Genomic DNA, 13,951 nt, shown 5'->3' on the forward strand with positions numbered 1-13,951 from the left:
TGTCAATTGTTTCTTATGAGGTGACTCAAAAATTGATGTACGCATCATAAAATTTATGTTTGTGAGGTTTCAGCCAAATTGCGTGTTCAACAATATTGGAACGGTATCCCTCACACCAATTTGGGCTTATATGTGTGCCAAAACAAACTCATCGATGGGAAAATGAACCGTTTTCTAATCTCGATAAACTAGTAACTGGGCTTCAATATCACAAAACTATCAAATATCCCATTAAATAACAGTTACAATAAATAAGAAACATTTTAATAGACATAAAATGGGATTTCTAAACATGTGAAGATCTAACCACATAAAACGAGACGTTTCGCATTTTTTCATGTTTTTTTTAGTTTTTTACCGCTAACTCGAAATTAAACCCGTTGTCATGAAAATTCGCTGTCAGTCAAAATCTCAAAAAAATATGGAAATATACCATGATTCGACAACAACAAAAAAACCATGCTATCGGAGCACATAGCGGTTGTTGTCTGCTAGACCTAGTTGCAAAAGTTTTTATTAAATGCCTTATTTTCAAAAACCAAACGTTTTGGTTTGGGACATAGTCGTCTATTCAAAGACAAGAAGACAATGCATCTGACGGCAAAAAAAATCCACAGTGATGGTTTGTTTTTCTCGTTGATACAAATGTGTATGATTGGGGTGAGGTATAGATAAAAAACAGCAAATGGTTTTAATCAGGTAACCTTCATGTACTCACACTTGGCTTAAAAACAGTCACTAGTCTTTATTCACATCACGAACACGCAGACACTCAGTGTGATCACCGCTCTAGATTGTCAAGTAAACATCAACAAAATACTTCATCGTTACCATACCACATTGAAAGTATTATTGATTCAGTGTGTCAGCCTTTGAAAGAACTCACAGTTCTCTTTGTGATATACTTCCTCTTTCATTAGATAAATCATTTTCATAGGTATTATGCGTTTTTATCTGTTTTCAGGTCTGAATTTTCCAATCCTGATTGGCCATGTCCTGTCGCCGATTTCTAAGCCTAGCTTAATGAGTTCTCGGCAATTTCTTTTGAAGACGCCATTATATCAAAATATCGATGCATTGATCAGGGTTTGGTTGCTTTATATAATCTGCGTTGGCAGTAACGTGTGCTTAAGTCCAAAAACCCACTGTTGTCACTGAATGCCGAAAAATGTATATATTGCTTAGATGAGTTAAGGGTGGCGTTTTTTCAAACGCCGATTGAGCAACTGGGCCCTAATTGAATGTTGCCAAGCAACAACTTTGAAATCCATGGTTTTTTTTCAATAAAGAGGTTGAAGTAACAACGTTTAGAGTATATTGACAGTCTTGTTACATCGATTAATTGACTAAGTTCTGAAGTTTTACTTTTGATGCAAAAAATTGAAGTCGCTGTTCAGAAAAGTTGCGTTTGATGGAGAAAAAACTGAACTGTATTTTAAAGTGGCTTTTGCATCTAAACCGTTCATTATGTTCTTTTTCGCCTGCCATTAGAATAAGACATTATTATCCTTGTCCACTCGTTTCGAGATCCCGTTCTCAGTTGAAACCTGCCCTTAAGCCGGATCCATACTGTAGACTTCGATATCATCGATTGTTTTAGACAAAAAAAAGAAAGTTTCTACATCACGCATCGATGAGAATGTTTTAAAATTATGCGTAGGTTTCGACATTATCGGTTCTAAAAAAGCCAATGTTCGCGCTTTGCTTAAATAATTGATACCGAACTGGAGATATTCGTTGTCTCACCAAAACGCGAGGAGGGGGGAGGGGGGGGGGGGTAAAATGTAGACCAAAATCTTTGGTCGACCCGAGCGCTTTTGATGAGACAGTCAATGCCGACAGTGAGGTATCAATTTCTATTCTAAAATATCTCAAAAGTTAACTTCTCAATATCTTGCTTTGTAGGCGCATATTGCATTTGCACTGTAAACTGAAATTCTTTATAAATCTGGATGTTTTAGAATTTATCCTAACAATCGCAGTGGGGAAAATTCATCGCAGGGTCAAGCATGGCCAACGGAGCAGGACGGTCAACCGCCAGTAGTGGCCCGCGGTTGGTACAAATACAATTTTTCATAGCTATTTCAATATACTCATTGAATTGAACAAATAATTGAATATTTCTCCTACATTTTAATTCTCCGTGCATGATGTACGAGTTTTATTTTTTTTAAATCGAATTTTCTTTTTTCTGATTGGCTTAGGCCTATGGCTGGTGGGCTAATCTTGGGTTTGCCGTTTTGTTGAGACGACTTCTTGTATTGGTGATCGCAAATAACAAAACATCCTGCAAAATAAAGCCAAATATGGCCAGGATTGATATCGGAATTTGATTGAGCAAGGAATGATGAATTTGTTTACTTCAACTTTGCACTTATACAGAAGCGTAGCTTGCTTTATGGTCGGGGGGGGGCTTTCTTGGGTAAAGCTGTCTTGTTATCATGGTCAAACACATTTTTGGGTGGGAGAGGGGGATCTGCATCCCTGACTCCCTTCCTGCTTGCTACGTCCCTGGTGTAGGGACATATTGTTGGTCCAGTTCCAGGGATTTGGACTACGCATTTTAAATGGGTATCAAATGTGATTTGCGATTTGACCTTCTTGGTTTGATTTCAGTTGACGCAGTTCAGATTATTTATTCTATTGTTGTTCATTTCGAGAGAAGTCTTCAAAATAGGAAAGTTATTTATCGTTGGGGTTCTGACCTAAATAAACACGGAGCTAAATCTTTTCACCAGCCTTAATAAATTGTATACTGATCACGTTTTATAGAAATTACTTATAGCTGCTCGGATCATCATTTATTACTCCTCTTTGTTACTTTGACATGGCCTTGCGTTATGGGCTTGTCGTCATAGAGCATTCGATATTTTTCGTTGTTGATCAGGTTCTTCTGACCAAATAGTCAATAGGAAGAATGTATAATGGTTTGACATAGATCTTATCTGGAACGATCTTTAGCCGTTCGTTCTGTCGCCAGTTGGCAAACAGGCCATTTCGAACAAGTAAGAATTAGATGCCACTACTGTCCCAATTTTCTGCCAACCGGTAGGTGAGACATCCTGACAATCCAGGGGGGGGGGGGGGGTCGATGGACCTAAAGCCGCAAGAGCAAATAGACATGACAATGTGAAAAAATGGTGGTCTCTCCAGCTGTCTTTTGGAAATACTTTTACACTTTTTTTATTTCATCCTCTTTATAAACTACGCATTTTAGTGTCTCAAGTCTATTTACCGCCAACAGGTGCACTGTCAAGACTTTCGTCTATCTGTTGTGGCTCGAGGGAAATTGGCAAAAAGCCAAAAGAAGAAGCCAGCATCCAACTTCGCGTGCTTCCAACTTAAATCTATGATTGTGACATTCCTGTAACACACAAGAGAGGTTCGGATTTTGATTAAAAAACGAGAACGTGTGGTTTATTCTGTGGTGACGTCACCAAGACAAGTTGATTGTTTTGTCATAATTTTGTGAGGGATACATGAGACATTAAAAAACACTGTTTTAATTCATTAGGGCCTACTGACCACGAAATCCGTCGTCTCGTTCTAGAGTCAAAATCGGAACCTCACTGCATAATCATCGGATCAAATCGATACGCCAATCACCAACAATGACTTTAGCTCTATTGGTTCGCTGGGTCTTTGCACCATTGATATTTTAATCCGCCTTCTTCCATTCAGGAGACTCGATATTCGGTGAGGCAAAACTTAGGCCTGTACAGTGATTTGTGGTCCGATCAGTCTTTTGAGCAGACGGCTATCACAAGCGTGATATATCCGACTTACTTTTACTCACTTAAAGAGCTTTGACGAGGCAGCTTATGGCAATACCATGAAATATCTCTTTGGAATCGCAGTGTTTCTCGGTTACTTTGCGTCATTTTTTGCTCCAACTGATTCGAGGATTGACGTTAGTGGATCAGGGTGAGTAGCGCTTACCTTTGTTTTTTTATATCTTTATAAACATACGTCTAACAGTTTTAAATGTCCTTAGATAACGTGTTCCCGAACAACAGATTGTCTATTACACGTATTCGCTTTGAATCTCCGATGTATCATGAATGCCATGAGTCTCTATAAAATCATATCTTATCCCGTCACCCTCAACGAACACCTTTTGCGAAAATTACCAATATTCCACGACGCATGTGATGGTGACGGGCCATGCCCACTCCATATGGCTGTGTGTGCATCTAACCTCACCAATGCCTGCGAATTTAAAGAAAAACGTTCAAAGCACGTGGAAAAAAACCTCTGTAAGACATCGAAGGGCATGCAATTAGCTTGTTTGACTGGGGGTCGAATTAGAGTGCAATACTGCTGTGCATGAAGGTGGATTCGGGACTACCAAAAAGTTTGTTGTGGGTCACCTGCAAGGTTCAACCTACTCCTCCTTTGCAAAATTTGCCCAACGACTTGTGTCACACCCGACAGACTACTGAAAGTCATGGTGATCCAATTAAAATACCAGTTACGGACCGCCGGAAGTAGACAGCAGACTTGCGGGCATGCAGCTTTGTGGCTGGTCGAAATTGTAAAGAAGAAGCGCCTGTCAACCCTCTAAAATCATTTCGCCCTACAATTATGTGGAGTTTGAAACATGCAGCAAAATGAATCTCGAGGACGATCTTTCCTGTGGGCAATTTGACCTGCAACTCCGCGTGACAGGTAGATGGGTTGGACATGTACATGTAGGCGTACAACACTTGTTAATGAGTAGATGTACCAAATGAGGCTCGGGCATGTACTTGATTTTAACCACGTGACCAGCGTCCCTGAAGCCATTGTTAATTGATTAACTGATAATTTATTTATTTTTTTATATTTCAGCCCCAATGCGTGTCTCGTATATTATCATTATAGTCAAAAATATAGAAAGAAAATTGGTGGAATTTCTATTTCATGGATAACCAAATATCGGTAGGTGAACGACATCCCGACTGCGTTTTGCGAATTCGAGTATCACAATATCAACTATAACATAAGTATGTTAACATAAGGATTTCACTCATATTATTCAGACCCCCCCCCCGCGCCCGCGTAGGTGCAGTTGTGCGGTCAACATGGAAACTGAACTGCGTAGTGCAAACGTGGACAAACTGCTTTGACTTAATTTGCACGACTGCTCACGGATAGACATTTCCTCACCGTCCACCAAATTTTGAGTAACACTTTTGAAAAAAAATTGACATCTTCGATTATCGGACTGCCTGCCTTTTTCTATGGAAAGATGAAATCTTGAATCTATCTTAAAATTGTACTATTCTGCTTCAACAGGACCGTAACGAGATCAAAATGGCAATGCTGTGCGGGTTGGCAAACTTCTAATGGCGTGAACTGTGATCTAGGTACGTTAATTTGTAGCTCTTTTTAAAATTAAGTATGAAAAACTCAGGAACGATATCATACCCTTTTACCTTCAATTTCTTCGATGATCATCATCGAAAATCCAGGGTCAGTCGTATCCTCCTCTCCTCGCACTTGGTCGATTAACTAGTGCCGAGTGTTGGCCTGATCTTCAGGATGTTGATGATAGACTCAAAAGTATACTTTCGCGTCACATTTTCCTTAAATAATCTGCAATTATCTGACAAAATCTCCCTGATTTTCCTCTAGACTAATGCTAGTGATACACTTTTAAAAAGTAGTCCTGACCAATTTTTTCTAGCTATTTGCGATTCAAAGACAAACCTGAACAAAGCGTGCCACAGATGGGTCGCCGCTGGGCTTATTGTTAAGCCCGATGGGAGCAGTGTCACGTTCAGTGAAGGGAGTTGCTACCTCCCGCAGAAGTGCCAGAAGTGTGCCAAGGGATTTTGGCCAAAGAATGGTGGGCCATATTGTGAAGGTATGTCCAACTTAAAACGATTTATGGATTCATGAATATTTAACAAAAATGCTGTAGGATTTCGGATTTATCTAGGACCTTGAATGTATTTGATTACCTGTGTATATGCATAATGATGCCTGTTTAATGTAACTTTACTGTCATTTTGATGTGAGAGAAAATATATTTGTCCTGGTAAGGACAAACTATTCGAATCACGGATTCAACCAATATCAGTATCCATCTCTTATTGTTGCAGTTTGTCCCCAGATTGCTAATTGTGACTTTGAGGAATGCAGCGACACCCATCAGATTTGTGCAAGATGTAATGGTGACTACGGGATGACAGGTTGTAATGAGGCTTCCCCAAAACAGATTCATGGCTGCAGCGCTTTCTTCACGAACCCTTTAAAGACAGCTTGCATGGGTGAGGTTTCGATCTGGCAATTTTAAATTGTTAATGACTTATTACAAGAGCGGTTTGTCGCCAAAATTTGCTGTTTTTGCATTAACTTTTTTTGTAGCGGCGGTTGGACGCTAGTGGAATCGGTCCTAGCGGCTTGGGAAACCTTGCTTAATCAAATAACATAAACAATCCTTTTTGAAATCGCGATGGAGTGAATTGATTGGAGTAATGAATTTGCGTCACCAGTTGAGCGGCCATTGCTGAAAGCAGTATTTTTCTCACTGTCCAATGGTCTGTGCAACTTTTTCCAATGGTGTGCTTTTTGAAATAATTTAGTGGTGAAAACGAAACTTTGCGAGCGTAAATTTCAAACTGGCCGATTTCGGCCACAAATATAGAATCTATCGAGGAGAACTATGTCAGCCAACTTCATACTATCACCTGCGCGACCAATCCTTGCTGACGCGAATTAATAATTAATAATAACGACGTCCAAATGGGATTAAAAGAGCTTTGCCTGTGTCATCTCGTGAAATCTCTTGGCCGCGTCAGAGGAGAGCGCCACTGCAATAATGGTATTGAGGATTGCCTTGCGACTACATTTCGGGTGAAGGGGACAGCGATAATTTGAGGCCAATGCATTCGTCAACAGAGGGATTTTTATCAAAATTATTTTACCATGTTTGTTTTTAGAGCTTTGTTCATGGCGAACAACAAGTACTGCATGCTGGCCAGGCGAGTGCGGTCCAAAAGGTCATAAAACAGACTGCAAGTGCCACCCTTGGTTTACTGGACCAGAATGCATGACCAGTAAGTTGTATCTTTAAAGGCTGTTCGATAAATATTTGATGTAATTAAATTTGAAAATTTCAAATTGTGTAAAAACGAATTGAATACGAATTTTCACAGTGCCGTTGTGTAGGCAAATGTGGATATAAAATTTCAGCAAATTCGTATGCATAATAAGTGCACTGCGGCACTGCGTTTAACTGCATTTCTATCATTTTGGACCAGCAGTAGATACAAAAGGCGTTCCCCTTTAAAGACATCACTGCATAATGTAGCATGGAAATGTGCCAAATTATCAGGTAGTTTAATTTGCGGTACGCTCGTCTGCCCGTTTCGGTTGGTTGGACCAGATCCGCTGCAGTGGCATTTTGACCAATAAAGCTATGTCAAGGGCTGTCTATCTTATCTCGTGGGCCCTGTCCTTGAATCCAACTAAGTCTGTTTGGAAAACAAGTTTCGAGATAGGCATGATTGTGAAAAAAATCACATGTTTCCTTTCACTTTCAGTCACGAAACCGCCGGAAATCCTGTTTGTTCTCATCAAACTGGACAAACATATCGGCGGAGATCATTACAGGAATCTGATGCAGAACGACCCAAACGAACTCAAGATTACTCGTGTGTACTGGACAAATGCGGAAGCCACTCACCTCGACCTGAAAGCGAAAGCTAACCATACGGCTAAGCTGAGTCCGAGGCCCAAATATGTTAGTAAGGACAAGGCCAAGACGAACATCGGCATCGTCCGTGCTAGTGTTACCATTATTTCAAGGCCAGGTATGTAATCACCATCTGATAATCTTCAAGTAGGCCACACACTTAAATTATTTTGTAAAAACAACTAATCTGTCAGTTCCTGTGAAATTAATCAATTTAAAATAGTAGTGAATTAAAAACAAACCATTAACTAGTAAATGATAACCACTAAAATGATTAAGTATTACTGTTTCGATAGTTAAAACAACTGATCTCTCAGCCAAAGAACTACAACACGGGAGAGTGGTAGGTAAGAAATTACGATAAAATATAGATTTTTTTACACTAAATCAAGCAAGACATAGATTTGTCTTGGAAACGCAGATTGACATAACTGCAATTCTTTTTCTGCAGCAAATGGGACTGCCCGTACCTCTGCCTACCCTCTTTGCGGAGGCAAATCGTTTGTTGCTGCTCCGGAAGGGAAAGAACCAGTGAATTGTCAGGCGTGGGAGGTCCTCGGTGGGAAGATGCTGCAGCATGTTATTGAACACGGAGCAAGGTAAGAAACTTCAAGTCTATTCCCTGAATTTATAAGTCTTGGAGGACGGTACAGAAATGCGAAAGCTTCATTCTAATCCATTGACACGTGACGCACTGCGAATGAGCGCAACGACCCTTATTGGCGCCGTAATAAACGTATTTATAGCCTCAGTCATCCAACCTCAGAAATAGCTGATGTGGAAACGTCCTCGGCGACATCTATGTTTTTACCCAACAGAGTATCGCTGTTGGACAACCAATGGGCTAACCATTGAAAAGAGCGCCTCCCTTCACTAGCCCGTCACGGCATATGATCGCGAAAGGAAGAATGAAAAACGATGGTTCACTGCACTGCATAGGCATAAATTGACGATATATGTCACCATGGTTCAGACGATTGTCATTCATTTGGGTTGTATCCCGGTGGTGTCACCTCGTGGCCCGATAGTGAGGTGCCTTCTCCTCATTTCTCAAGGTTAATGAGTTTTACATTACACTGCAAAGACACAGTAATTGGGTGATATGAATAAAGACTAGCAAATGCTTTTATCTAAAACTCCATGTACATTTACACTAGGCCTTTCTGTACAAAATTGAAGTAAAAGCATTTGCTAGTCTTTATTCATATCACCCATTATGTCTTCAGGTAAAACATGTTTCGTTAAATATAAATTCTTCTTATTGGATGATCTTTTATTCCAGTCTAGAGATAGAAGTCGTCTACGTCGCTGGTGGATTTGTGACAATTATCGACCTGGACCGTGGCATGAATAATAAAGAAACAAGGCACGACTATATCGAGATCACCTCCAAGTATAAGACCACATTCAAATGGGATCTTCACAAGCCTTACAGTACAAGTAACGATCATTTCCGACTGTCAACGGAGAAGGCAAAGACCGTGAGTTTTAGCCCAACTGATACAGACGGCTGAACGCCTTTTGAATATATATACTATAATATCCCCAGATTAAAACATATGTTACCAGACAAGAACAGTTGAGGAAAGATTCAGTTTCAAGAAAATCTTACTGCACCACACGGCAAAACACTGACTCACTTGAGTGGAGAGCTTTGACTGACTTGCAGTGGAGGACGTGAGGCATGTTGCCAGGCACATATTTCATGCTTTCATCTCTTCAGGTTGATCAAACCATCACGGGAACATGGCAGGGCTGGAGTGATGACGACTCTCAAGTGCATGATAATGTCACCGTGGGGGTCACGCGCCTGGAAGCAGTTGGGAAAGAACTGAAGGATCATTGTGGGGGAGGTGAAGCAGTAATTCCTACAGCTACAGGATCACGATCGGTATGTGCGACTTTGGCACCTTTTAGGACCTAATTCTTCAAAACAAGTTAGTTTTTAACTTGTCGTTAGCTTTACCTTAGCGTTGAGTTTATTGGACTTTGAAGAGGAAGAGGACAGATTAAAGTTAACACAAGCTATAGTGATTTAACTGGTCCTGAACAACCGGGCCCAAGGTTGATTCTCTTCGCTTCCTAGTTTCAGGACAAAGTGTTCTCCGTGACCCTGTTAAATAGCCTAGTTGGGAATCAGAACGAAATACTTTTAAACATTTACAACCAGGCTAAAGAACAATTCCACCAAACTAACTATTTACTACTTCAGACCTTGCAGAAATAATTCTGACAATACAGACAGTACAATTCTGTAATGGTTTTAAATTTTCTAGAAGACCACAAGGCTATATATTCCTTACCATGCATTGGGCTTCATGCAGAAAAAAAATCAATCTCAAGACAATCTAACCTTACCCGGCAAAGGAAAAAAAAGAGGAGATCACTGACTCTCTCTGGGCTCGTGCTTTGGTCTATCAGAAAAAATCAGGGGCTAGTGTTTGCTGCTCCGGCCTTCACTAACCCCTGATTTCTTCGTTCTAATGTAGATTGACAAACCTATATTAATTTTGATTATCTGCTTCAGTTCAACGTTAAGAAACCCGGTGTATATTCCGTCATTCTCACCGTCTCTGACATAGCCGGCAACCATGAACGTTCGAGGCGATTCTTCACCTATGACCCGGGCTCCAAGCTCCAAATCATGACCGGGACTAACGCATCGTTTAGCAGCGCAGCTAGCAACACCAGCTACGATGACCAGTGGCAGCACAACACTGACATTGCCATTCCTGTGGTTTACACAATCAGCGAGGGCCGCTTCATCAACCCTAACCATACCCATGGAAACTGGTTGGGGGCGATCCTTAAGTGCCATGGAATGAATGATACGTATGATGACAACGACCGGCTGAGGACGACTTCTTCCATAAGGAACAATCGGGGTAATTAACAATTACGGTGGAATCTTCCTAAGCTAACATAACACCTTTCTATTAAAGACTCTCGCTCTGTGAAGGACACTTGTTTTGGTCCCAAATTGGTTGACTTCATTCGTTTTGATCTCTCTAATCAGGACACCTCATATTAAGGACAGCATTAGACAGTCCTAGGAGTTTCCTTAATAGAGAGGTTTTACTGTAGTTAACACTGATATGTAACCTGGTGTAGCCAAATTGCATTTTTATCTGGCAGTCAAAGAACATCTGTAAAATGTCGTCCTCTTCTTAACAAAAATGAATAATGAAATACGAAATAAAATCATCATGGATTACTGGTCAACTGCGCTCTACTGACAACTTCGTTAAGCCATTTTTACCTGGCACGAGTGAATCGGGTTCACAGCACATCAAGTTGCCCCGACTTGGTCTTGAACCAAAGATATTTGGACTCATACAACAAGCTCTTGATAAGACAATTTTTATTTTGCAGGCGTGGTCGAGATGGAGATTGGGTACCTTCAATACCGATCTCTTGATAGGCCAAACACACCTGTCCCCTACAAGTCTATTGATATATTCACCACGACTAACTCTTTTAACATTGTAAGGAAGGATGGTGACACCATTGAGTAAGTCAGAATATTGATGTACAGCAAACTATTCTCTACTTACCTCATCTGTGCCTACATTTCTTCCTACGGCCGGGCTGTTTATCAGAATGCGGTTCTGAAATCTAGAATCCAGCGTCACTACCAAGGGTTCCAAGGACCTTACTCCCAGTTATCACTTAATTACTAGTGCCTAGTCTGCAGATCTTTCAAGATGGATTAACACGCACTTAAGATAGATATTGATAGGTCACCGAGAGATGTACATTCAAATTTTGATATACTTACAGAGAGTTTATACTTTCTGACTTCTGGACTTATACACATCTAACTCAGACGTATAGAGCGAACATATTCATGCCTTTAAAAAGAACATCTTTCCTGCAGGATGTTTATCAAGGTAACAGACTACATGAACAGGTTCTTTGAGGAAAGCAAGAAAGTCCGCATCGACTCCAGTCCGCCTGTGATTCTAAATGTTGCATTGTGGAGGGAAGGAGTAAAAAGGCTTGCCGTTCACAACTCCACGGAGCTCCGCACGATGACGTACGTAGTTATAGATGAAATTAGAACTGATTGCACTAAAATGATTTCTCGCTAGCTGTGGTTGCTTCGGTTCCCGCCACAGAATAAGTTCACTCGACTCCAGCGCTTTTTTGGTAATTAAAAACCATTCTTTTGACACTCTTTACGCTAGCAAACATCCATGCTAGCGGTAATTTACATTACCAAATATCCGCTCTGGACGAACGTAGCTTTGCACGGTGGCGATTGCAGCAGGGAAAGGCTTTAAGAGGAACCAGGCCTTTATTCCCGTACCTGCTAGTGGAATAGGGCTTTTGTTTGTTGGATGAATTTTGGCGGATAAACACGTCCCACCCATTCTCCTGCAACATTTGGTGGACTTGCCACCTTTTACAAGCAATTTCTACATCAGTTTCTGCATGCATATATGTATCTAAAGTCCACAAAAAACCTTGTCAAAGGTTGAAAAGAGGTCCATGAATTATGAAGGAATCTGTTGGAGTATGCAAACATGCATTGTCTTTCAACAAAGAATAATGTGTTTCTAGGTTTGAATGGTGGGCGTTCGATTATGATACTTGCTTGAAACAAGTCGAATGGACTATCTATGATAACCACACCACCCGTAAGGAAATCTTCTACCATGGTCATCAGAAGATTGGTCATCAGGGACGACACAAGGTATGTTTCTTTTTGGCAAAATTCAGCAGGTATCCAGCGCCCACTATAGACAGTCGCGTAGCGTGGTAGCAATTTTAAAATATTTTGCGGGGTAATTCATTACATTTGAATGAAATTTTAATTCGAACATGCTCCTTTCATTGACTTTAAAGGTTAGCGCAGGACTGCTTCTTAGGAATTGTAACTGTTCGATGTAGCGAGTTTCATGAACTGCTGTAATGCGATGTCTAGTTGTTTACTATGCATACACCAATATAGAGAATATGGCGTGAAAAGACACCTCGACAAGAGCTATTTAATGTGAACTTTTCTTGTAGGACCTTGCTGCATGTAAGAAGAAATACTTCGAGGCCCCGAACGGCCCGGATTGTTATGCCACTATTTACCACGGTGCCTGCCACAAGCACTTTCGTGTAACGCCTCAGGTCTCAACAGGTGGACTTAATGGACTGCACCCTGATAGAAAGGAAGCCCTCCACGATGTCGACCTCTTCATCAATATAACAGTTATCAACTGGGCAAACTTAAAGTCGACATTCGTTAAGAAGGTAAACACAGATGTATTGTAGGACATGTACATTTTATCATATCAGGATCGATCTACTATTTCAGCAGTTTACGGCAGAAATCGATTTAGCAGACAGCCGGTTTTGGGATAGAGTATGGTCAGAATATTATTTTTGCCAGGCCATGTCATACAGTGGCCTCGCTTGTAAAATACAAGCTGTTACCAGCTGTTATCAGATACTAGCTGTTTAAATAGAATGACTACCGAAACTCTTCGTTCCCGTAACCTTGAGTCGCAGCTGGTGAGGCGGGGTCTCTATCTGCTTCTCCTCAGACTTTATACTAATTCTCCAAACTTGTCCTTTCAGATCTCGATTGATAAGTCTCGTCCTAGACGAGGAGTAGTCCATGACGGGCTCCCAGGGGCTCCTGACGTTGATTACCAAAGTAGTAGAAACCTTGCAGCATACTGGGATGGTTTTTTCGACCACGAGAGTGGGATTGTCTACTTTCAGTACGCCTGGGGGACTTCTTGTCAGGGAACCGGTGTATTTGGAATCAAATATGACAGCGCAAAGGTATTTCTTATGGGGTTTCTTTCTGACGAAGATATGCCGAGGACATTTAGACTTACTGCTAGCCTTATCAGTAGTACCGTTAGCGCATGCACACTTCTTGCCGCTCGGGGATCATGCTTGGGAATAGGATCTACGTCAATGAGAAATATCTTGTATCCCGATAGGGAACGTAAAGATACTTTTACTTAATCATGATGTATCTTTTGCTCAAAAATATGTTGGCTTTGATTGTTAAAATTGTATTTACATGCGTAATACAGCAGCTGTGACGAACCGTTGGTAAGTTCGTCATAACAGGAATTACAGGAACATTTCTTTGATGACTTTTTGTTTCTGCACCTTCATTGACAGAAGGTGGAACAAAATTCCTAGGTTTTGCATCCAGAGTTGCGTGCGCAGGAATGATTACCATAGCAAAATCAAAACTTCTGTCAATCGTGGCGCTGGTTCAAAGACCCAAAAACAGTTAAATAGCCCAACTTTTATCGA

At 40.8% G+C, this 13,951-nt stretch overlaps 1 protein-coding gene across 1 annotated transcript in view; it reads left to right on the top strand.

The window, feature by feature from the left end:
• The first annotated feature begins 3,712 nt into the window (after positions 1-3,712).
• LOC135499763 (uncharacterized) overlaps positions 3,713-13,951 on the top strand; it is a 31,220-nt gene continuing 20,981 nt past the window's right edge. The window contains exons 1-16 of the mRNA XM_064790710.1: positions 3,713-3,924; positions 4,831-4,920; positions 5,278-5,348; positions 5,669-5,848; positions 6,087-6,254; positions 6,927-7,043; positions 7,530-7,799; positions 8,133-8,280; positions 8,964-9,162; positions 9,405-9,572; positions 10,209-10,566; positions 11,054-11,192; positions 11,559-11,717; positions 12,245-12,377; positions 12,695-12,925; positions 13,253-13,462. Of these exons, the coding sequence (XP_064646780.1) occupies positions 3,833-3,924; positions 4,831-4,920; positions 5,278-5,348; positions 5,669-5,848; positions 6,087-6,254; positions 6,927-7,043; positions 7,530-7,799; positions 8,133-8,280; positions 8,964-9,162; positions 9,405-9,572; positions 10,209-10,566; positions 11,054-11,192; positions 11,559-11,717; positions 12,245-12,377; positions 12,695-12,925; positions 13,253-13,462 (2,733 nt within the window). The 5' untranslated portion in view covers positions 3,713-3,832. The remainder of the gene's footprint in view (positions 3,925-4,830; positions 4,921-5,277; positions 5,349-5,668; positions 5,849-6,086; positions 6,255-6,926; positions 7,044-7,529; positions 7,800-8,132; positions 8,281-8,963; positions 9,163-9,404; positions 9,573-10,208; positions 10,567-11,053; positions 11,193-11,558; positions 11,718-12,244; positions 12,378-12,694; positions 12,926-13,252; positions 13,463-13,951) is intronic.

This window comes from Lineus longissimus, chromosome 15 (assembly GCF_910592395.1).
Source record: "Lineus longissimus chromosome 15, tnLinLong1.2, whole genome shotgun sequence".
NCBI lineage: Eukaryota > Metazoa > Nemertea > Pilidiophora > Heteronemertea > Lineidae > Lineus > Lineus longissimus.